The sequence below is a fragment of the Macaca mulatta genome, chromosome 8 (genome assembly GCF_049350105.2).
Source record: "Macaca mulatta isolate MMU2019108-1 chromosome 8, T2T-MMU8v2.0, whole genome shotgun sequence".
Classification (NCBI taxonomy): domain Eukaryota; kingdom Metazoa; phylum Chordata; class Mammalia; order Primates; family Cercopithecidae; genus Macaca; species Macaca mulatta.
In genome coordinates this window covers 111,949,184-111,974,357 of record NC_133413.1, presented here as the reverse complement: position 1 = coordinate 111,974,357, position 25,174 = coordinate 111,949,184, and the positions used below count along the sequence as shown (strand labels likewise).

Genomic DNA, 25,174 nt, shown 5'->3' with positions numbered 1-25,174 from the left:
CTAGGATTTTTGGAATGGTAAATAAGCACTGACTTCAACTTAAAGACAGCAGCTGCGTTAGCCCCTAATGAGAAAGTCAGCCTCTCCTTTGAGGTTTCAAAGTCAGGCATTGACTTCTCTCTAGCTATGAAAGTCCTAGGTGACATCTCCCAATAGAAGGCTATTTGCTCTACAATGAAAATCTGTTGTTTAGTATAGCCACCTTAATCAATTATCTTAGTTACATCTTCTGCATAACTTGCTGCAGCTTCTACATCAGCACTTGCTGTTTAATCTTGCACATTTATGTTATGGAGATGGTTTCTTTGCTTGAATCTTATGAAGTGATCTCTGCTGGCTTCAAACTTTTCTTCTGCAGCTTCCTCATCTCTCTCAACTTTCACAGAGTTGAAAAGACTTAGGGCCTTGCTCTGGATTAGGCTTTGGCCTAAGGGAATGTTGTGGCTGGTTTAATCTTCTATCCAGACCACTAAAACTTTCTCCACAACAGCAGTAGGGCAGTTTCACTTTATCATTTGTGTGTTCACTGGAGTAGCACTTTTAATTTCCTTCAAGAACTTTTCCTTTGCATTCGCACCTTGGCTAACTGATACAAGAGGCCCAGCTCTTGGCCTGTGTCAGCTTTTGATATGCCTTCCTCCCTAAGCTTAATTATTTCTAGCTTTTGATTAAAGTGAGAGAGATGCAATTGTTCCTTTCACTTGAACACTCAGGGACCACTGTAGGTTTATTAATTGGCTTGGTTTCATATTGTTCCGTCTCAGGCAATAGGAAGACCAAAGGAAGAGAGGGAGAGAGACTAGGGAATGGCTGGTTGGTGGAGCAATCAGAACACACACAACCCTGATCAATTAAGTTCACCATCTTATATGGGTGCAGTTGGAGGTGCCCCAAACAATTACAATAGTAACACCAATGATCATTGATCGCAAACATGACAGATATAATAATAATGAAAATGTTTCAAATGTCGAGAGAATCACCAAAATGTGACACAGAGACATGAACATATTCTGTTGGCAAAATGGAGCTGACAGACTTGATCGATACAGGGTTGTCACAAACCTTCCATTTGTAAAAACCTGCTTTCTGTGAAACATAATAAAGCAAAGCACAATAAAATGAGGTAAGCCTGTATATTCAATGTAGAATTTAGCAAAGTCACATGCTTGTTATTTTTCAGGCACTCTTTTATATGCCAAATCCAAAGAATTAACGTAAAACACAAAGTATCTATAAAGCAGGTGGTGGCCCTTCTACAAAAGAAATTTCCTGCCCAGAATGCCCAGCTATCAGCATGACAAAACAATTTTGATAAATCCACTCAAGAGAACCACAATTCTTATTTCTAGAATAAAGCTTTTGACTTCACAGTGACCCCGGGAAGCTTCGACACATTCCATTAAAGTAAAGAAAACACTCCTTGAGCAAGACCTTCCAAGTATTCCACCTCTATGATTCTTTGTGACCTGAGACTTTGAGAAAATATTCTTTCCACTGTTTATTAAAGTGCAAAAGTCTAGTTCTTCCAGAAGAGAATAATTCGTTACAAATACTAAATTTGTCATTTGAAAATAATTTCCTCCATCTAAATGTTCACTATAGAGTGTTAAATTTGGAAAATATATCTGAAAAATTCCTGCCAATATTGTGATCATTTTTGCCACCACTTGAGAGGTGATGGCTGTCTTTGTTTTTTATTTAACACTTAAGTTGCTCCTGTACATGTATTTTAAGAATGTGGCTTTATTTCTCAGTTTTTCCATGCGTAGCTATTGTTTGCAGTAACACAAAATCTTCACGAAAGATTGTGAAAGAATTTAATGTTAGCATAAAGATATGCATGTAGGTATCTATATAGGTAGGTATATAAACAGATCCTGAAGTTTTAAAATGTATTAACACATGCATTTCAATAGAAGTATCTTAATACCAAGTATGGTTAGGAAAGCCCTTTATTTTCATCTGCACTCTCACAGATGTGAGATTAATTACAATTGATTAATTAATTGATTCATTAGAAATCAAGCTGGAGAACTGTAAATAGTGCAGAATTCCATCTCTTGAAAACTCTAGACTGTGATGAGAAAAATACATGGTTTTAAAACGGAATAGCCCTCAACTCTTTTGCCTGAAAGGACAAGTCAAATTGGGCATTTGTATTTACACACCCATTTGAACAGTATACAAATTAAACTTTTATTTCTCTTTTTAATCTCCCAGGAATCAGTTTTACTTGGATTTTGAAATTAGAGTGCAACAATGATGACAAATTACAGCAAAAGATTTCGGGTCTAGTTTGTTAAATAAATTGACAGTAATTACGATGAATACACCCTGCAGGACCCGTGAGATTTCTTCCTTACGAGTTTCCTGACACACCCCACTCCAACTCTTAACATCAGGATGTGTAACTTCCTGCTAGAACCTCTTGACATCGCTACTTACTTGGAATAAATGCTTATCATTTATCCAACATTCTCCAACCATTTTCTTTTACTTAGCACTGATATTTACTAGACTGATATGCAAAATAGGAGCTATTGGAAATGCCACCTACTTTCTGATTGGCAAGGTATTTGTTGACATAGTCCTTCCCAGTTTTTATGCATATTTACAAACATATTCACACAAATAAGTGGTTCTTTCAACCATTTCTTTCCTTGCCACAGATTACCCTCTTAACACGACTTCAGGAAACAACTGCTTTGGAAAAACCCATACAATCCTCTTTTTCACCATTTCCCTTCTACAGGTTAAAATAACTGAATGAAAATGTATAAAACTATTTTCAAACAAAAGGTATGATCAATCAGTAATTGTATCTGCCCTCTTAGTGTCTTATAGTCGCTCTCATTCTAGGACTTAGGTGAACAACAACATAACATTCGCTGTACATTATGCATGCTTTTATTCTTTGTTTTTCTTAGTATTTATTACATTAACACTATAATGTAAAATAATTTTAGGAGAATCCTTAAGCCCTCTCTCTCACTTTCAATTCCAACTACCAAAGTGAATATGAATGGATTGCCAGGTTCCTCTATCCAATTCTTCCCCCTCTTTCTCGTCATCTCTAACTTTATTCTTTATTTCCAAGAAGGGGATTCATGGAGGGGGATTCTACAGTCTCCCCCGGAATATCTGAAATAAAGTAAGGGAATTCAAATTATTTAAATGCTTCCTTATTTTTGCTTTAAAAAATTGTCTGTTGGGAGGCCGAGACGGGTGGATCACGAGGTCAGGAGATCGAGACCATCCTGGCGAACATGGTGAAACCCCGTCTCTACTTAAAAAATGCAAAAAAACTAGCCGGGCGAGGTGGCGGGTGCCTGTAGTCCCAGCTACTGGGGAGGCTGAGGCAGGAGAATGGTGTGAACCCGGGAGGCGGAGCTTGCAGTGAGCTGAGATCCGGCCACTGCACTCCAGCCTGGGTGACAGAGCGAGACTCTGTCTCAAAAAAAAAAAAAAAAAAAAATTGTCTGTTATACATCATTTGAAAATGTTTAATATGCCGAATTAAAGATATAAGCTGAATTTTGGTTTGGTTTTGTTTCTGAAGCCTACCTTGGCTCTTTGTTGAGGTGTTGAAATGCCAGTTGTCATTTCAGTATTTTATGTTTAAAGTTATTTATCAATTCCAGGAGAATGAGTTTGAAATTAGACCTAGATTTGCATCTAAATACTCTGCATTCTCACTGTGTGTCTCTGGGCAAATTGCTTATGCTGTCTGTACCTTTGATATTTCACCATTCCTATACAACTGTGTCTGTTGATTTAACAGGCCTCTGGAAACTGTCATGGAAACTTCTCTACTGTCTTGGAAACTGTCCTACTGATTGCTGTGTCATGGAAACTGTCCTACTATGTACTGTCCTACTGTGTACTGTGAAGTGTCCTACTGTGTACTGTGAACTGTCCTACTATGTACTGTCCCACTGTGTACTGTGAACTGTCATACTGTGTACTGTCCTACTGTGAACTGTCCTACTGTGTACTGTCCTACTATGTACTGTCCTACTGTGTACTGTGAACTGTCATACTGTGTACTGTCCTACTGTGTACTGTGAACTGTCCTACTATGTACTGTCCTACTGTGTACTGTGAACTGTCATACTGTGTACTGTCCTACTGTGTACTGTGAACTGTCCTACTATGTACTGTCCTACTGTGTACTGTGAACTGTTCTACTGTGTACTGTCCTACTGTGTACCATGAACTATTCTACTGTGTACTGTGAACTGTCACACTGTGTACTGTCCTACTGTGTACTGTGAACTGTCCTATGTACTGTCCTACTGTGTACTGTGAACTGTTCTACTGTGTACTGTCCTACTGTGTACCATGAACTGTCCGGCTATGTACTGTCCTACTGTGTACTATGAACTGTTCTACTGTGTACTGTCCTACTGTGTACCGTGAACTGTCCTACTATGTACTGTCCTACTGTGTACTGTGAACTGTTCTACTGTGTACTGTCCTACTGTATACTGTGAACTGTCCTGCTATGTACTGTCCTACTGTGTACTGTGAACTGTTCTACTGTGTATTGTCCTACTGTGTACTGTGTACTGTCCTACTGTGTACCATGAACTGTCCGGCTATGTACTGTCCTACTGTGTACTATGAACTGTTCTACTGTATACTGTCCTACTGTGTACCGTGAACTGTCCTACTATGTACTGTCCTACTGTGTACTGTGAACTGTCCTACTGTGAACTGTCCTACTGTGTACTGTGAACTGTTCTACTGTGTACTGTCCTACTGTGTACTGTGAACTGTCCTACTGTGTACTGTCCTACTGTGTACTGTCCTACTGTATACTGTGAACTGTCCTGCTATGTACTGTCCTACTGTGTACTGTGAACTGTCCTACTATGTACTGTCATACTGTGTACTGTGAACTGTCCTATGTGAACTGTCCTACTGTGTACTGTGAACTGTTCTACTGTGTACTGTCCTACTGTGTACTGTGAACTGTTCTACTGTGTACTGTCCTACTGTGTACTGTGAACTGTCCTACTATGTACTGTCATACTGTGTACTGTGAACTGTCCTATGTGAACTGTCCTACTGTGTACTGTGAACTGTTCTACTGTGTACTGTCCTACTGTGTACTGTGAACTGTTCTACTGTGTACTGTCCTACTGTGTACTGTCCTACTGTATACTGTGAACTGTCCTGCTATGTACTGTCCTACTGTGTACTGTGAACTGTTCTACTGTGTACTGTCCTACTGTGTACTGTGAACTGTTCTACTGTGTACTGTCCTACTGTGTACTGTGAACTGTCCTACTGTGAACTGTCCTACTGTGTACTGTGAACTGTTCTACTGTGAACTGTCCTACTGTGTACTGTGAACTGTTCTACTGTGTACTGTCCTACTGTGTACTGTGAACTGTTCTACTGTGTACTGTCATACTGTGTACTGTGAACTGTCCTATGTGAACTGTCCTACTGTGTACTGTGAACTGTTCTACTGTGTACTGTCCTACTGTGTACTGTGAACTGTTCTACTGTGTACTGTCCTACTGTGTACTGTCGTACTGTGTACTGTGTACTCTGAACTGTCCTAAACTGTTCTACTGTGTACTGTTCTACTGTCCTACCAGTGTCATGGAAACTGTCCTATTGATTGCTCTGCTGCTCTGATGGCTGGATGATTGGCATTAACTGAAATCATCATGGCCTGAAAGGCCGTTGAGACTTTAGGGATATTTACTGCTACACCGCATGTCCCTAACCCCTATGCAGTTCTTGTTTACATGTTTTCTTTCTGTTTTCCTGACCATCTCTGCTTTCTCCTGTCACTGCTAAACCAGAACTCTCAAACATGTTAATAGTATTAAACCTTTAATACAACTGACTGCAGCACCTGTAAGAGTGATGGGCTGAATTAATGGCATTTGCAGTGCCTTGGATAAGACTGGAGACTATTACTCTAAGTGATGTAACTCAGGAATGGAAAACCAAACATCATATGTTCTCACTGACATGTGAGAGGTAAGTTACGAGGACCCAAAGCCATAAGAATGATACAATGGACTTTGGGGACTTCTGGGGAAAAGTGGGAGGGGGTTGAGGGATAAAAGACTACAAATATGGTGCAGTGTGTACTGCTTGGGTGATAGGCACACCAAAATCTCACAAATCACCACTAAAGAGCTTACTCATGTAACCAAATACCACATGTACCCCAATAACTTAGGGAAAAATAATTTAAAAAAAGAGTGATGGGCAACAGTGAACTGGCTACTAATATCTTCTTCCTGTTCCTCTCTCTCCCCAGCATCTAATATGAAGTACTATCCTTTCACTCACAGTTAATCTATAAGCAGCTAGTCAACTTATTTTACTGCTCATATACCCTTCCTATCCTTCCCAGTTTTAAAACAATTGTACGATGTCTACCTTGTCAGAATATACTGTCACACTGTCTCTGCCATCATTTAGAATTAGATCTACAGGTAAATAGATCCTGAATGCGCACCACCCATCGTTTTACCAATATCTTTACAGTAATACTGCTTGCCTAAATTGTGTTCACTACTAGAGTCCCTGAGAAGAAATATTCTCTGGATGTTGGGGATTTGTTTATTTTGTTTGTGCCTGCAGTCTTTACACTTCAAAGTCAATTAGGCTGTGTATAAAATCCTTGGCCCACATTTTCTTTACTTGATTACCTTAAATATCATTGTCTTCTGACAAGGTGTTGCTGTTGAAAAGTTTGATAATCAAATTTTCCTTATAAGTGATTTAATATTTATTTTATTTACTTAGAGGCCCAAAGAAAATTATTTTCTTTTTTCAAAAAGTCCAATAGCTTAACTATTTTGTATTGGTTATAGTGGATCAATTTTCCCAAGTGTGTGGTGGACTGTTTAAATACATATACTTTCTGTTTAAGGTTTTCCTTTGAGAATATGTATTTAAATGCATATTTAAAGCAATGTATTTTTAGTATTCCATCCCCCCACTTTTTTTTCCTCAAAGATTCCTATTATATGTATATTGGAATTTTTTTTTTTTTTTTTAAGATAAGGTCTTGCTCTGTCACCCAGGCTGGAGCATAGGTCTCCACAACCCCAAACTCCTGGACTCAAGCAATCCTCCTGCCTCAGCCTCCCGAGTACCTAGAACTACAGACATGCATCACTGAACCTGGCTAATTTTTACATTTTTTTTGTAGAGACAGGGGTCTCACTTTGTTGCCTAAGCTGGTCTCAAACTCCTGGACTCATATGATCCTTCCACCTTGGCCTCCCAAAGTGCTGGGATTACAAGTGTGAGCCATGCACCCGGTCTATATTACATCTCCTTTACCTTTCTTCTATATCTGTATTTTCTCTCACACCTCTTTCTTCATTTCCTTTGATTTTAAAAATTTTGTTTCCTAGCTTCTTTTCTTAAAGCATTATCTTTTATATTTATTTACTCTTGTGTTGCTTCTAGCATAGTTTTTATTTCTAATCCATTTTAATCTTTTATTTCTAAATTCCTTGAATTCCAACTCATCTTTTTCAAGTCATTCTATTTTCTACACATCTCAAGTTGACTTTTTCAAATTGAGATTTATGTTGATCTTCATAACGTCCATTATTTCCTTAATTTCATTTAGCTTATTTTGAAATATTAGGCTACAGTTTTCACCTGTTTTGTGGGCCTATCTTTTTGAAACGCATTCATTATTCATAGGGAAGTCAGTCTGATCTTAATCTCTTTTTTCATAAAACATTGTATGGGATTCAACTGCTTTTTCTTTTCTGTTGGTCATTTTCAAGTGAAATGAGTGAGCCAGGATTTCTTCTAGTTTCGTGGCTCCCAGGGTCCCCATCTGGTGTGTTCAGAAAGTGATACAAATATATTCAGATTTTCTGGGATCTGCCTACTCTGTATCCCTTCCCATCTTCCTCTTCATTTTCATTTTGACCTCTTTCCTTCTCACCTTTTTTTTTTCCAAATCAACTTGGACTTTACTCCGAGAATTTTTTTTTTTTTTTCCAGAGCAGGATTTTGTCTTAGAAGGGAACTTTAGTTTCTGACTTCCCAGAGTTCATAGAGCCCAAAACATTTCAATGCTCAGTCCTCTTACACTCACTGGCAAATTAGAATCCACTAGATCTGCACCCTCCCACCCAAGTCTCACATGCTGTCCAGAGACAGCCCACTTCACTTTCCAGTGAGTACTTTGGACAACTTTGTAGGTTTCCTGTTCTTTGGCTATCAAGTGGCCCCATTACTTTCCCTCACAAATGCTGATATCACACAGGGTTTGAAATTGTTGATGCTTGGTCCCATTCATATTTGGGATTTGTGAGGATTTCCTGTCACCTAATCATAGGGTTTTAAGTTCTTCTGTTCAAATTTTTCAACTCTTTTGGGGTGGGATTCAGGGAGATTCAAAGTACATGTTTACTGAGTGCATATGTACTAATGAACTTATTTTATAAGTGCTATTTCCATTCCAAAAAGTCCTAGATGAGGTCCCATTTAACCCATAAAATAATAACGGATGCACTGATATGCTCTGGGACAGGATCTACGCCCAGTAAAGAATATTAATCTGTTATTTGAGCTATCTCATTGGATCAAACCTACAGCACAATGTGTTATAGACTAAAAAGTTTGTGTGCCCCCAAAATTCATATGTTGGACTCCCAATTCCCAATGTGATGGTATTTGGAGGTGAAATTTGGGGGAGGTAATTGGGTTTAGATGAGGTCATGAGGGTAGAGTCTTTATGATAGAATTTGTGTCCTTAGCAAAAGAGACACCAGAGAGCTAGTGTGCATGCTCGCTCTCTATGCCATGTGAGGACACAGTGAGAAAGCAGCTGTCTGCAAGCTAGGAAGCGAGCCCTCACTAAGATCCAAATTAGCTGACATGTTGACCTTGGACTTTCCAGCCTCTAGAACTTTGAGGAATACATTTCAGTTGTTTAAGCCACCCTGTCTACGGTTTTTTGTTATAGCAGCCTGAGCTAAGAAACAGTCAGTCATTAACTTAGTGATAAAAATGATAAACTGAAAAAAAAATACAGTTGACTGAAGACTTCCTAGATATCTAACAGGAACTGAGAATAAAAGATTACCACTCCCACTGTGATGAGTAAAGTGACTATTTTGACACCACTAGACAAGTGAAGGTGACAAGGAAGAAATGCCATTAAAAGTAATACGTAATAACAAAGATACCTTTATAAAAAACTGTCATCTTTACTCACTTTGTCACAGAAGACCTTGATCTGGCAATAAGCTCTATGAATGGGTTTATTGCTACGATTGTTATAACTGTATGTGTCAATCTGAATCATCAAAGGAAGTCCTTTCACCCCTTTCTGGGAGGAGAAATCTGTACTCAAGCAATTCACGGTGATGAAAATCTGAGGGAAACAGAAAGAAAAAGTTCACAAGTCACCATAAAAAGAATGTACAATAAATGCATAAACTTTAGACTTTAAGTCAAAATACTAAACAACCCCATAAGGACAACTGAAGAATATTTTGATAATCTTTTCACATAAAAACATGCTGAGCATAAAACATATAATTTATAATTATACATTATTTTTAAAATCTGCTTTCATATTTAATCTTGAAACGGACCATTTAAATTGCTTTCCTGGAAGTATATCAGCAAAGTCTTACTTATTTTTTAAACATGCATAAGTGGCCTGGGTAAAACACTGTTTCCTCAACACATCAAAGTTGCCACTTCTAATAGTTATATCAGTTATTCTAATTTCTGACCTGTGGAATAAAAAAAAAAATCAGGTAACACCTTCCTTTGCAAATTACTGCATTGAAACCTAGTTATTTGCTTACATATCTGTCTTTCTTCCTTGATTATGAAGCATGCAATTTGAGACCACTTATTATTTTTGTATTACTGGTACCTAGTGCCTGGAGGAAAATAAGCACTCAATAAACATTAGATGAGTGAATCACTGAGCTTATCTGTGGAAAGCCTACTAGATTGGGAGTCAAATGCCTCAGGTCTTAGCCCCAGCTGTAGCACTAACCAGCTAAGAAACCTTACACAAGTCAATGTCTTCAGATTTCAATTTTCCCTTTAGGATCCCCCTGCAGGACAAAATGTAGATACGTATATACTTTCATGTTAGTGAAAAAGTCAAAGATTGTTAAATGTAAGATCTGAAACAGGAGAGAGAAAATATAGTGAATATAGTGAAGGTATCCTCACCTTACAGCACAAGGCATCAAGAGATGTAAGAGAAATCACACGAATTCAAAAAAATGGAAACTCCAGGAAATTAATAAGATTATAATGCTGACCAACAAAAGAACTAAAAATAATTATTTTATTTTATTATAAAATTTGGTAAGAAAAGAGGGAGGAGTGTAAATGAGCTAAAATTCTCCTCATTTTACATAGTGGATGGCAGACCATTGATACCATTTAAGAGTGATTTATCACAGAATGGAGGTTTCAGTGTAGCACCCAGGTTTACGTGGTAACTATACTGATGATTAAGAGGTGGTTTCTGGGGAGATCCAGGTACACTGTATTATACTCTTGGTACTATTTTCATTTGATGCCACATGTATTCTTTTTATTTAAAATAAAATGTTAAATTATTTATTGCTTTAAAATTGTACAATTATGTGTTCTGAAAACTATTTCATTTGATGTACTATTTAATGCTTGTCTTATTTGATTCCCTGGGTTTTCCATTCACCTTTAAGCCTTGGACCTGAAGTCCGTCACACCACAGCGACACTATGGAGAGCAGCCCTCAAGGAAGTAAAACCATGAGAAACGGACTGCATGTGAAAGGCTTTTCAGGCGGGCGCGGTGGCTCTTGCCTGTAACCCCAGCACTTTGGAAGGCTGAGGCAGAGGGATCACCTGAGCTGAGGAGTTTGAGATCAGCCTGGGCAACATAGTGAGATCCCATCTCTACAAAAACTTTAAAAACCAGCCGAGTGTGGTGGTGCATCCCTGTAGTCCCAGCTACTTGGGAGGCTGAGATGGGAGGATTGCCTGAGCCCGGGAGTTTGAAGCTGCAGTGAGCTGAGATCGCGCCACTACCCTGCCAGCCTGGGTGACAGAGCGAGATCCTATCTCAAAATAAATAAATAAAATAAAAGCCTTTTGAAATTTTGATTTAACTAGTAGGCCCGATCTAGTTCATTTCAAACCTAAAGCCTGTAGGCTTTTGGCAATCCAGGCATCTCATTTTTAGTGCTACATCTCTATAAACTTCATTTTTATTTTATTTTTGAGCTCCTCATTTGGCACTGAGGAATGTCTTAGTGGGGTACCACATCCACACCAGTCAGGCCAGATGACAGGGCTTAGTGACAGGTTGATTACAGAAACCCTATGCCCTGACCCCTGGGCTCTCACACTTCCAGCCACTCTCTGAAAACAAGTGCCCAACAACGATCTAATTATGCCAACAAATCTATAAAACTAAGGTGCAACATGAGGACCATCAGTAATAAAAGTGTACTGTAGATGGAGGTCGGGGGAAAGAGAAAAAATATATATACTGTATATGGAATCCATGCTAAATGAGTAGATTTTAGCTGCTCTTGCCAAAAACAAAAAGAAATGGGTAACTGTGTGAGACGGTGGATATGAGATGATGGATAAAGTATCTACATATTTTCCATAACATCATGTTGTGTATCTTAAATATACACCACGAAAAGTTGCTTTAAAAAAAGATGATCTAACTACCAATATATTCATTTCCTTCATTTATTTCTTTAATTCATGTATTCATTCAGTCTGTAAACATCCACACAAGCCCACAATGGGTCAAACACAACATTAGATACGGGGGATGGAAAAGAAACCCAAAATCCTGCTTCACGGAGCTGACAGTCCAAGAGGGAGACAGATGAGTGATCCAGCGGTGACCAACACAGAGTCATCCTCTGTGTTGTGTGTACAGAGAGGCAGGTGTGTACAGAAGCCCCGGGAAGACAAAACAGAGCCCTGGGCTTGAAGAACACTAGTGAAATACAAACCCACACATTCACTGGGCTTACAGCAGGGGCCTGACAAGGACTGAGGAACAGTAAAGAAAAAGAGAATGACTAAAGATGCAAATGTCAGGTGATTCACAGGAACTGAGTGATGAAGACTACTAAGAAAGAACACACAGGCTGGGCGCGATGGCTCACGCCTGTAATCCCAACACTTTGAGAGGCCGAGGTGAGTGGCTCACTGGACATCAGGAGTTCGAGACCAGCCCAGCCAACATGGTGAAACCCCATCTCTACTAAAAATACAAAAATTAGCTGGGTGTGGTGGCGGGACCCTGTAATCCCAGCTACTCGGGAGGCTGAGGCAGGAGAATCTCTTGAACCTGGGAGGTGGAGGTTTGCAGTGAGCAGAGATTGTGCCATTGCATTCCAGCCTGGGCAACAAGAGCAAAACTCGAAAGAAAGAGAGAAAGAAAGAAAGAGAAAGAAAGAAAGAAAGAAAGAAAGAAAGAAAGAAAGAAAGAAAGAAAGAAAGAAAGAAGGAAGGAAGGAAGGAAGGAAGGAAGGAAGGAAGGAAGGAAGGAAGGAAGGAAGGAAGGAAGGGGAATAAAGGAAGAAAGGAAGGAAGGAAGGGGAGAGAGAGGGAGGGAGGGAGGGAGGGACAGGAAGGAAGGAAGGAGAGAAAGAGAGAAAGAAAAGAGAGAGAGGGAGGGAGGGAAGGAAGGAAGAAAGGAAGGAAGGGAAGAAGGAAGGAAAGAAGGGAGAGAAAGAAAAAGAGAGACACAGAGAGAGAGAAAGAGAGAGAGAAAGAAAGAAAAAACACGCTATGTCTGATTCTCCTACTGATTTTTCATGGTGTAAGTATTTTGTCCACTACAGCCACACAGAAAATGCTATTACTGTCCCTGGAGAAGCCCTAATGGCAGAGAATTTTTATTTAACAGTCATTTATGCAACAAATATTTTTGAAGTGCCTACTAAGTTCCTGAGGCTGTGCTAGGTGCTAGCATAGACACATTGGTTATAGTTCCTGCAACCACAGAAGTCAGGGATGATTGAGAGAGAATGTATGATGATGCTCTAAAGATAACAACAGCTTCATCAAACACTAACCTTTAGGTTATAAAAAAGTATACTTTTCAGGGAACATCTGAAAAACATCTTGGCCAGAGTATATAAACGCAGTTGTATGTCAGCAAAGCAAATGATCACTCTGGGGAGCTATGCAGTTGTTCATCATTTTGGCCACGTCCTTCATAGAGATCTTCCTGCTGGTGGCCATAATCACAAGAGTCTTAACACAGACTGGTTATTTTCCACTCCTCATAAAGCCTGGCTAGAACTACAGGAGCCAGAGGAGAAAAGTGTGCTGATGACTATTTCCTAAGCTATTAAGATTCATGGTTGGCTCACTGATTTAACCACGTGTCACTCACAGTGGACATACACTCAGACAGGAAGCAATATTAAATGTGGTCTTATCAGCTCAAGTCTCAACTAAGAGGCCGACGTGATGGATTGTGAATATTTACAAGGGCCATTTAAGTGGGACAGCCCCACTAGATCCACTGAAATAATTGCTTACTGGCAATATACTATAATACATGGACCGAATTTTCCCTGGAGGAGTTATAAAAACCAACCACCCAGGAGAGATGGTCTTTAAAGGTCACATCAGACTTCACCGGGAGACACTTAGGCTGGATTCTCTCAATAGAGAGAGGTCCTTAGCAGAAGCTCTAATGGGCTCTCTAATTCCATTAAAAGTAAACAACACAAGAATCTGCCTTTTCTGCTACATTGTGTTGTCAGCTCCCAGTGAACCTATAAGGGAGGGATTTTATAATAGGGTTGGCATTGTTTTCCTCTTGCGTAGCTGCCTGACCCACTGGCAAAGCACAGTTTCAGTACCTGATGGTATCAATCATAGTCTCGCTGTGCTGCACTCAAAACCCAAATGGTTGAACTTTAACTGAAACTGGGGGTGGGGAGGAGTTTGGGAAGTCATGGAAGGACATTAAAGCCTTAGCTTGGAGACTGATAAGCATTCATTTGTTTCATCTTGCAAACCCAACCATATCTCAGCTCCATGCACAGCAGGCAAATGTGAAAGCAAATTACTTGGAAGTATATCTACAAAGCACTTGTTTGTAAATATGTATTAGAGGGGCTTAAGGAAAAGGTATAATTTCCTCTACCAAATGCTCATCCAAATGTCACGCACAGAAAGTTATTTTTCACTTCAGTGGAAGCCTTGATTATGTAAAAGATGTATAAATGCCATAAACAATCTATCTGTCTCCCAAGCATTAAGAAAGTTACGAATGCTCATATAATATTTGTAAAACCTCACTTACTTGTTTTCCTATAATGCTAATAGCATGTAATTTATTTTTTAAGAAAGAATTCATTAGATCAGGTGTATTCAGGCAGATAATAGATACAATTTTAATTTTGTCATCAGTTCAAGGGTTGATTCAGATAGAAAGATTATTTCTAAATATACCAAGATCTTTCCCAGAAATAGAAGCAGTCTCATGATATTTGGCATTTTTTTACAAAATCATTTGTTACATATGAATTACAATTCCCATTTTGTGTTTTCTACCTAAGGCAAGTGACTTTGCTGAAATTATAATACCCCTCAGGTGTACATTATGCATGCAGTAAGATTTATTAAAATAAACACAAATCAATGAGCTTTAGAATTGCTACATTAACTTGATTATTGACTCCTAAAGCTTTTTCTGAGAGCTTTCCATTAAAATAAATGGGCCTTCCTTTGATTCAGAAAGCAACTTGGGATTCAAAAAATTGTAACATCTGTGATTTGATACAATGTATTTATTTTCCTCTTTAAACAATTGTATTTTGCACTTTTAAGATGTTTCTCTTTAAAGACTAAGAAAGCTACTTATATCCTGATAATTGAGGTTGAAAAAAAAATTCTTTTCCAAGAAATTGCACAGGATAAGCCTCTAAATCACAGGTACAAGGTATATATTAAGAAATAATCATTTTAACATTTTCCTTTCACAAACAATATATAACTATATAAATGTGCTTTTGCCAGATTCTTCACTCTTCCTTTCTTGGTTTTTAGAATTTCTACAGACAGCTTTCTCACATTTTACCTTTTTTCTTCCATTTTGATAGGATTGTATTTGTGTGCAGATGCAATGCCAAATTGAGACAGAAGATAGACTAAAAGTAGACAATATTAAAATGTGAAATCTCAGCTTTGGGCAACCATCTTTTTTTATGCATGTATTCATCAAATAGTGATTTAATGTCTTCTTTCTGTGCTTGGCATCGTGCTGGGAGATGGGAATACAGGATGTAAGACAGACTACCTGCCCTCAGGGAGCTTGCTATTTTGTTGAGGATATAAGAAATGCCTAGATTTCATAAAATGTACAATGATATAGCACTTTTAGGAAGTACTTTTTAAGAATGTTTATTTCATTTCTTCCTTTCTTCCTGATAAAAGATTTATTTTCTCCTCTCAATTCTGTGGGTATGTATGTATACACAGAGATGCACACTTGGTGGACTCACATACTCTACCATAGTTTCCCGTATTCTTTCAGTGCTCAATTTTTTGTTTGTTCTCCTTTCAGAGGCTTTGCTGCCTGCTGTGTGCTCTGCCTTCTGTGCTGTCCTTGCAGATCATCACACTGCCAGCTCCTTCTTCTCATTCAGATTCAGTCCAATGTCAACTCTGCAGAAATATCTGCCTTGACCATTCCATGGAGAGCTGCCTTTTACCTCTTCTTCCTCCTCCTCTCAACCCCTTGGCCCATGACCAGTGGCAGAGTCTGTCAAATTTCTCTTTTCTCCTCTCTTCATAGCACATACAATTACTTGAAGTTATCTTATTATTTATTTGCTTAGTGTTTAATTATCTGTTTGCTGCATGATGCTGGAAAGCCCTTAAGAGGAGGGTACTTGTCTGCTTCAAGCTCATTGTATTCCCAGTACTAGGCCCATGGTAGACAGTCAACAAATATTTGTCCAACGACTTAAGAGAAGATAAATTATTTTTCTAAACACAACTTTATCTATGTTCTTGCTTTCATAAGCAATACCTCCTAAGAGCAGAGATTAATATGAGTAGCTGAAGTCAATTTAGTACAGTGGAGTTAGCTGCTCTGACTAGATGTTATGTATCAACAATCATAAATTGAGCATCAACTATATATTAAGCATGAATATCTTCATCAATATCTATCTATCTATCTATCTATCTATCTATCTATCTATCTATCCATCCATCCACCCACACTATGAAGATGCTATATATAGAGGCCATGGGAAATACAGAAGTCTATCTATGGCAGGGCCCTACCCTCAAGGAAAAGGTGGGGGTCTAACAGTATTCACTGTTGTGGAAGGTATGTAATTAGATATTAAATTGAACACTCCAGACTCTGTTTGCTTTAAGAAGAGAGAAGGTCAGGCATGGTGGCTCACACCTACAATCCCAGCACTTTGGGAGGCTGAGGCAGGTGGATCACCTGAGGTCAGCAGTTCGAGACTAGCCTGGCCAACATGGTGAAACGACATATCTATTAAAAATACAAAAATAAGCTAGGCATGGTGGTACATGCCTGTAATCCCAGCTACTGGGGAGGCTGAGGCAGGAGAATTGCTTGAACCTGGGAGGCAGAGGTTTTAGTGAGCTGAGATCCCGCCATTGCATTCCAGCCTAGGTGACAGAGCGAGACTTCATCTCAAAAAAAAAGAAAGAAGAAGAGAGCTCAACAAGGCAGCCAGGGAAGATTTCCTGTAGGAGTCTTGAGACAGGAGAAAGAGAGATGGAAGGGAAAAAAAGCTCATGCTGGCTCTGAAAAAATGTAGAGATCACCCTAATGGAAAAGGAGAGTTTATATCTGGAAAGTGAAGAAAGAACCTGAAAGGCAGGGAGTGGTGAGGAAAGAGGCAAATCAATCTGTTTTTATCACTGTGATCCAGTAATAAGCACTGAATGAGGCCAAGTGTGCATCTCTGAGGCCAAGGCAGATAGAGCTGTGGCCATAGCCTCCAACATCCAAGCTACAGAGAGGACAGGGGCATGAAGACTGAGAAAAGGTCATTGTGTTCAGTAGTGGAGAGCATCCATGCTACTTCCAGAGGCCAGACCAATGGAAGGGAGGAGAGGAAGGTGATTGCTGGGCAAGTGAGACAGGTCAAAGAGATGGAGAAGAAGCACCTCAGCTAAGGGAGGGATGGGAGCACTGGGAGCGGGCAGCTGGCCCAGCAGACGTGCACTTCTGAGATGAAGGAGGCGTCCACACGACAAGAGATGAGGTATGTAAGAGGCTGCAGAGAGGAGTGGCTGTGGGAGTCAAGAGCCTCAGAAGCAGGGGATAAAGGAGATCAACTCACAAGTGAAGTTTTATGAGAGGAAGAAAGAGCTTTCTCTGAAGCTGGAGGGTGAGAAGACATAACAGTGAGACAGCAAAAGAACTAACATAACTAACTCCATTTTTGTTTAAGGGGTCTTTACCCATTCCTACACATAGGCAAGGATGATTTCAGAGCACTGACGTAATATGTGAAAACAGCAGTCATGTAGGTTTTATAACTAATCCTGGGATGAAAGGGGAAGTATGTAAACAACTAACTATGTTTTGTTAAAGATTTTTAGGAGCATTGTGACCTGATCAAGGACAAGGAAGTTCCCAGCCTCCTCGGACACTCACTGCTGTCCAGATGTCTGCTGTCACTGGTTACCTCTTGATCTCAACCCCCTTCTTGTCCTCCTGCCCTTACTATTGAAAGAGCCTAAAGGTTGTACTGACCTATGATGGTACCTTAGAATATTAGCTCACCATCTTCTTGGTTACGCTCCTTTCTGAATAAACCTGCTTTTCCTTCCACCAACCCTTGTCTCTTGAGTCTGGCTTTCAAGTGGTGAGAAGCCAAACCTGGGTTTGATTATAATGAAAGTAAAGCAAAGCCAGAAAAAAATATCCGCCAAGAGGCTCAAAATGGTGTGCCTGGTGCAAACCCTAGCACTACAGCCTTGGACTCATTGTCTAACCTTTCTGGGCCTCACTTTCTTCTTTTAAATAGGCATAGCAATCCCTACCTTGGTACTGTGACACTTAAATGAAATAATATTTTTAAACTGTAGAGTGTCATGAACATCGAAAGAATTTTACTATCATCAACATTATCTCTCTCCGTTCAGACAGCTCGTCTCTCAGCTGGTCCTGTTCTTGAACTCCAAGCTCTCACCCACATGGCAGAATCAACAAAGTCCTCTCCATTTTACCTCCCTGAATGCTCCTGCCTGGGTGGCCTCCTTAGCATTCCCAGGGTCCCCCAGTTCAAGCCCTCCTTCCTGTAGGATTACTACTTCCTCCCTCTATTGCTACCTTCCAGCCGGATTCTCTCCCTGGGGATTTTGTGAAGCTAACTTCAAATGATCCAAAGGTAGATGAGTTCTGATTTGCATTAATGGAACAAACATTTAATTAAGGAACATTGATTTAAAAACATTAAATCTCTCTCCCCACAGCACTTTGGGAGGGGTTGAATCCCAGGTATTGCTGGGGAGAGCACAGGGAAGTCACTCAGGCAGAAACCTTCACTGCTCTTCAAACTACAACAGTTTCTCCCACTCGGCTCTGTCATGAGCAGATCTTGCGAAGCAGCACATCGGGGTGAGGGAGACTTTTGACACTGCGTAATGAGAGATTGGGCTGCTTGGTGAAATAATGAGCTCCCAGGCAGAAGAACTTCAGTACAGATGGAAAGATTAATTCACTCGACTTTTTCAGCATTTATTACATGAAGCTTTTTCTGTCCATGTTTAATACTTAAAACTTGTTTTGAGTTCGCAATACCTGAATATGGTACAAAATCCAAAAGGCACAAAAGGGTAAACTGTGAAAATTACCTCCCTTCCTTGTTCCCCAGCCAGCCAACAATTTCTTGAGTATCTTTCCAGAAACACGTTATGCAAATGCAAATACACATCATTTCCTATTTTACACAAGTGGTAGCATAAAACGCACACAGGTCTGCATCTTGCTTTTTTCACTTAACAATAAAGTCTGAAGATCACTTTCTCTCTCTCTTTAAAAAAGCATGAAATATGGAATGACAATTTCTTCAACATTAGGTTATTTCCAGTGTTTTCCTGTCATAAACAATGCTGCAATGAACTTCTTTCTACGTGGCTTTTGTTCACATGTGTGTGTATAAATTTACTTCTGAAATTGCTTTCTTCAAAGCAAGGGCAGCCTTCTCAGCCGCATCTTTATAACAGGCGTTTCCTAATTTAATATGCATCAGAATCGCCAGGAGGCCTGGCTGAAACACAGGTTACAGGGCCTCATCCCCAGAGTTTCTAATTCAGTGGGCCTGGGTTGGGAGATACAAATATTTGTGTTTCTAACAATCTCCCAAGTCAGCACTGATGCTGCTTATTGAGGATCACAGTTTGAACAATCACTGCCTAAACCATTGGGCTTTGGTGGCCCTCTCTTGTCCTCTTTGTCCTCCTTCTCCTTCCTTCCTTCCCCTTTCTTCTTCTCTGCTCTTACTCACCACCCCTTCCTTCTCCTTCCTTCCTTCCCCTTTCTTCTTCTCTGCTCTTACTCACCACCCCTTCCTTCTCCAGCTCCTCTCCCTCTACATTTTCTAAAGTCCCATCCTTCACCCTGTTTTGCCCACCCTCCAATTCTCTCCACAGCAATCTCATCCTTTGTCATGACTTCTATCATCCCCTCTTTACAGCTAACACTAACTTGTCTCCTGAGTGTCACACTCTCCTGAGTGGCGCAGTGCCCTCTCTCCTTGTGCTTTCCAGGTTCTGCACCTTTGGATGCTCCCTTGTTCCCCACTGCACACTCTTCTTCCAGCTTCCTTATGTCTAAGTCCACCTGATCCTGAAAACACACCCTATGTGCCACATCCTTCCTTGTACCTTCCCGATCCCACAGAAAGAGGACCTCTCTACATGCTGAAGTACTTAGAACTAAGGTGTAGGGGTGTGTGTGTGTGTGTGTGTGTGAAAGAGAGAGAGAGAGAGAGAGAGAGGGAGAGAGAGAGAGAGAGAGAGAGAGAGAGAAATAAAGCAAATCTGGCAAAATATTAACAATGAGTCAACCTAGGTGAAGGGTAAGTGGTATCAAATGTATTAGTCTTTCAATTTTTCACTTGAAATTTTAAAAAATAAAATGTAAAAAAATAAATAATGGAGCTGCCTCTCTCTTCAGACCTTTTCTTCTAGCACTTTATCTCCCGTAGAGTCACTGTCACTTACCTGCCTTATATTTCAATTATTTACATCTGCATCTCAGTTCCTAGCCTAGTCCAAACATTCTCTAAGCGCAGGGATTCTGCCTGGCTTGTTTGTTCAGGACCTCCACCACCTGGCCCAGTGCCTGATATGCAGTGGGTGTGCTGCTTCACAGGAATGATTATTCCCTTGTCAGAGGTGAAAGGAGATATTACTACTAGGTCTTTCCAAAACAAAAAGGTGCCATGGAAAAAGCACATGCTTCAGAACCAGACAGCCCAAGGTTAGAATTCCAGTTCTACCATGCACTAGCTGTGCAACCTCAGGTAAGCTAGTTAACTTTTCTGGGCTTCAAATTCCTCATTAGTTACATGGAAATTGTTATTCACTTAAAAATATGAATATTGCATAATGTATATGGAGTGCCTGGCAGAGTGCCTGGTATAGGGTAATCACTGAACAAATATTAGTCATTGTGTATACATGCACACACAATCATTTTATGAAATCCAAGTATGCAGTCTAATTCTCTGCACAATACAATAGTTCTTACATGTTAATTACAGAGTCCTAAGCAAAATTCAGTCCAGAAAAAATTCTAACAAAGATCTAGCCATTGATACCTTTGGTGAGATGCCTTCCAAAGATTATTCCTTTTATATATGAATTAACTCCAGCTTTATAGCTTTTCCTAACATCCATTACCTTATAAAACTGGAACAAAGGCATGGCTTTGTTTAAGTTCAATACCAAAGACTCCAGCAAATGTTTACTTTTCTCTTGTAAGGCTTCCTTTACCCACACCACACCTCAGCAAACACATAAAAATGCCATTTGCCCTGCTTTGCAGTGTGCAATTCAATCTTTCAAGACCCCTCCTAGGAGTATCCCCCAACCCTATTTTTACTTTTGAGACCAAGGGATATGTTTTGTAATATTCTGTAATTTTCCACAAGATTGCCTATTTAAAATCAGGCAATACATTAATTTAGGCAAAAAAATGGAATATAACTTTTTCTTGATCATTAACATCTACCAACCCCATATCATCCTAGACTGTCTTGTAAGCAGAAAAAGAACTCCCCAGTCAAAAGCACTGGGCTGCTGAGGGGTGCGTGCTGGGGAATAAGCAAGGTCATGAACCCACAGGGCACTCAGGAATGTAGTCTCCTTCAGACAGTCCTTTGGTTTCCATTTTCATCCTGAAAAACAGTATTTACACATCTTTCCTTCTCCTTTGGTATCCAGCAATGGAGTTCAGCAGAACAAGAACACTGTCCATTTAGGAACAGCCCTTCGGAAAGCATGATTCGTTAAGACTACCGGAACTTTAATTTTCAAAAGAGCTGGCTTGGCACACAATGGAGGCTCAATAAAAACTGATTAAGCAGTTTAGACCAAAAAGGAAGAGAGACAGAGGGAGGGAAAGGAGAAAAATAACACATTTGAGACAACTTAATGGATTAGCCATGATATGGTACTGAACACAAGCCGGACTTTCAATTAGTATAACCTTATTTTTCACCCAAAGAGACTGAATAATTTGCAGTATACGAGAAGTTAGAACACCTGTGTTTTCTCCAATTTATTCCTTTTTCATAAGCTATGGCCAAAGCCCTGCGGTTCTCACCATCTTATCTTTCAAGCTACTGAAATTGAGATAACGAGGACACAGAGCTGTTTTTCCTCTCTAATAGCAGCTGCTGGAGCAGAAAGCTAGGCTTGGCTTGCTCACCTTGAAAAGACAACACTGAGAGAGGAGGTGAGCGGAGGAAGTGAGAGGAGGAAGAGAGTTAGGTTTTCTACGGAAATAGTAAGCCAGCCTATATGATGGCTCTAGTCACATCTCACAACATGAAGCCAGTTCACTGTCGTCACCATGACCCAGGCCACATCAGATGCACTCCTAAGTCCAGGGCAGCTGTCAGGCAGTGCTGGGACATTTAAATCAACTTCATTTTCTCCCTTAAAAATGGATTTACAAATACAGATGAGAACATTTTACTTTCAACTTGCACTTCTAGTTTCCTCTCACCAGCCAGCTCATCTTAGCACATCTCTGTTTACCTCCCTGAGACAGGCTCTCAGTTCTTAGACGATATGTACTTGTTAGTATTAAAGCAAAATCCAACAGGAAGGCAATGGGGCAAAACTATTAATGCAAATAGGACCCAGAGGAAATATCAACATGTCTCCTCACCTTGCATTTTCCCACAGTTTCAAAAATTACATACACACCTCTTTCGTAAATCCAATGCATTTGAAGCATTCCAAAGAGAACCAAGATTACAGGAATCTCTCTTTAAAAGGAAAATTGGCTTATGTGTAAGTAGTCATTTCCAATTACCATCCTGGTAAATGTGAGGATTTGTTTGTTGGATTTCTTAAGTTGCACATGTAGAGTGGAGGGTCACCGTATGCCTCCTGCAAGCTTCATCTTCTCTGATCATAATCCTCATTCTTGTTTTGGAAATTTTTTAGTGCTGTGCTTCTTGCATGGTTTTGCAAAAAAAAAAAAAAAAAAAAGAGCAAGGAATTGCCTCTACTATTCATAACAGAAGAAATATACTAGAGAAAGGTGTAAGAGATCGTGTAAATGAATAAAAATGAAATTCAGGATACCAGGGAAAGGAGCTGGAGAGAGATGGGAGAAATGAAGAATAAATGTGTAAAGGCATGGAGAAGAAAACACTGATATGTCTCAGCACTGTAATTGAAAGCATGCACTAATCTTTGCAGAGGATCTCACTAGTGTTAGGCTAATCAGCATGCAAACGCTCCATTGAAGAGTGCAAGGAATTTTCACTCCCACATCAGTTCCGGTCAATATGTATGATACAGACAGGTGATGTACCAGGGTAACAGAAGACGTGGATAGGGAGAGCCCTATGTGCTGGAAGTGCTGGACCAGCAGGCCCATTTTTGTGGGGAAGGAGAAAGTGTGGCATGAGGACAGGGCAGGTGGCAAAAGCAGGGTGGCCTGATTGATCTGCTTTGCTTGAGGAAATGGGGTTAGCCACTCATTTTCTTTCTTTCTGGATGCGCACAGTTTGTCCCCTATAGATTGCTTGAAGAAGGAAAATCATAGCTTGCTTTGGTTTAAACAAAAATCAGATTTCTCTCTATCAGGATAGTCAACAGCATGGGCTCTGGACTCATAGGGCCCTGAGTTCTAAATTCACTTTTTCCATTTGCCCAATCTTGCAGGACCTGATACGTTGAGAGGTCATATTTAGTGGAATCAGAATCTGAGAGGCCCAAGAAGATTATCCATGATGCCTCTTAGACTCTTGCTCCCTTCCCCACCTCCATTGGGTTTCAGCCCTGCCCACCTCCAATCTCATTAGGAAAATTTATTAACAGAGATAAAAACAGATGCCTTGGCCGGGCGCGGTGGCTCAAGCCTGTAATCCCAGCACTTTGGGAGGCCGAGACGGGCGGATCACGAGGTCAGGAGATCAAGACCATCCTGGCTAACACGGTGAAACCCCATCTCTACTAAAAAATACAAAAAACTAGCCGGGCGAGGTGGCGGGCGCCTGTAGTCCCAGCTACTCGGGAGGCTGAGGCAGGAGAATGGTCTAAACCCGGGAGGCGGAGCTTGCAGTGAGCTGAGATCCGGCCACTGCACCCCAACCTGGGCGACAGAGCAAGACTCTGTCTCAAAAAAACAAAAAAACAAAAAAACAAAAAAACAGATGCCTTACTTTGTCCTTGGCCCTTTCAAAAACTGCAACAACTTCCTGTCTGGAAGGTCCTCCCCAATCCCAAAATGCAGGAAGAACATTTGCTGATGCTCTAACAAAGCAGAAGGGTAGACAAACCAATACCCCTAAGTCCTCTCCTGCAACTCAACACACAGCGGAAGGGGGGAGTGGGATACACAAGGCTCAGGAAAGTAATCACTCTGCTTCTGAAAACAGAGGCACTGGCCTAGAAGGCAGCAAAGAATAACCCTGGGAGATCAGAGTTTTATATTATTGAATTATAATGGACTTTTCTAAAAATCATAAAGATCGGAGATGGCTAGTAGTAGATTTATTTGTCAGCATGATTATTTAGTGTGATAGTGAGAGGTGACAACGTGCTAGCAGCCCTCGCTCCCTCCCGGCGCCTCCTCGGCCTCAGTGTCCACTCGGGCTGCACTTGAGGAGCCGCGCGGGGTCCTCCAGCACCGCCGCGCTGCGCTGGAATTCTCGCTGGGTCTCAGCCGCCTCCCTGACAGGCGCCGCCCCCTGCTCTACGGCGCCGCCTGATCCCACCGACCACCGGATCCCATCAACCGTCCTATCCCATCAACCGCCGGATCCCATCAACCGCCGGATCCCATCAACCGCCCAAGAGCTGAGGAGTGTGGGCGTGAGGGGCAGGGGACTGGAGGGCAGCTCAGGCTGCAGCCCCCCTGCAGCATCCACTAGGCTAAGCCAGCTGGGCTCCTGAGTCAGGTGGGGAGTTGGAGAACTTTTATGTCTAGCTAAAGGTTTGTAAATGCACCAATCAGCACTTTGTGTCTAGCTCAAGGTTTGTAAACGCACCCATCAGCACCCTGTGTCTAGCTCAAGGTTTGTAAACACACCAATCACTGCTCTGTGTCTAGCTAATCTAGTGGGGACTTGCAGAACATTTATGTCTAGCTAAAGGATTGCAAATGCACCAATCAGCACTCTGTGTCTAGCTCAAGGTTTGTAAACGTACCAATCAGCACCCTGTCAAAACGGACCAATCAGCTCTCTGTAAAATGGGGCAATCAGTTCTCTGTAAAATGGACCAATTGGCATGATGTGGGTGGGGTCAGATAAGGAAATAAAAGCAGGCTGCCCACGCTAGCGCTGGTAACTAGTTGGGGTTCTCTTCTCTTCTGATTGTGGAACCTTTGTTCTTTTGCTCTTGGCAATAAATCCTGCTGCTGCTCACTCTTTGGGTCTGCGCCACCTTTATGAGCTGTAACGCTCACTGTGAAGGTC

At 40.7% G+C, this 25,174-nt stretch overlaps 1 protein-coding gene across 4 annotated transcripts in view; it reads right to left on the bottom strand.

Annotated features, from left to right (window-relative positions):
* The window catches only part of GRHL2 (grainyhead like transcription factor 2), a 184,879-nt gene that overhangs the window by 44,505 nt on the left and 115,200 nt on the right, over window positions 1-25,174 (bottom strand). For all 4 annotated transcript variants that reach the window (XM_015145804.3, XM_077943941.1, XM_028852802.2 and 1 more), the window contains exon 9: window positions 9,224-9,382. In XM_015145804.3, coding sequence (XP_015001290.1) covers window positions 9,224-9,382 — 159 coding nt within the window. The remainder of the gene's footprint in view (window positions 1-9,223; window positions 9,383-25,174) is intronic.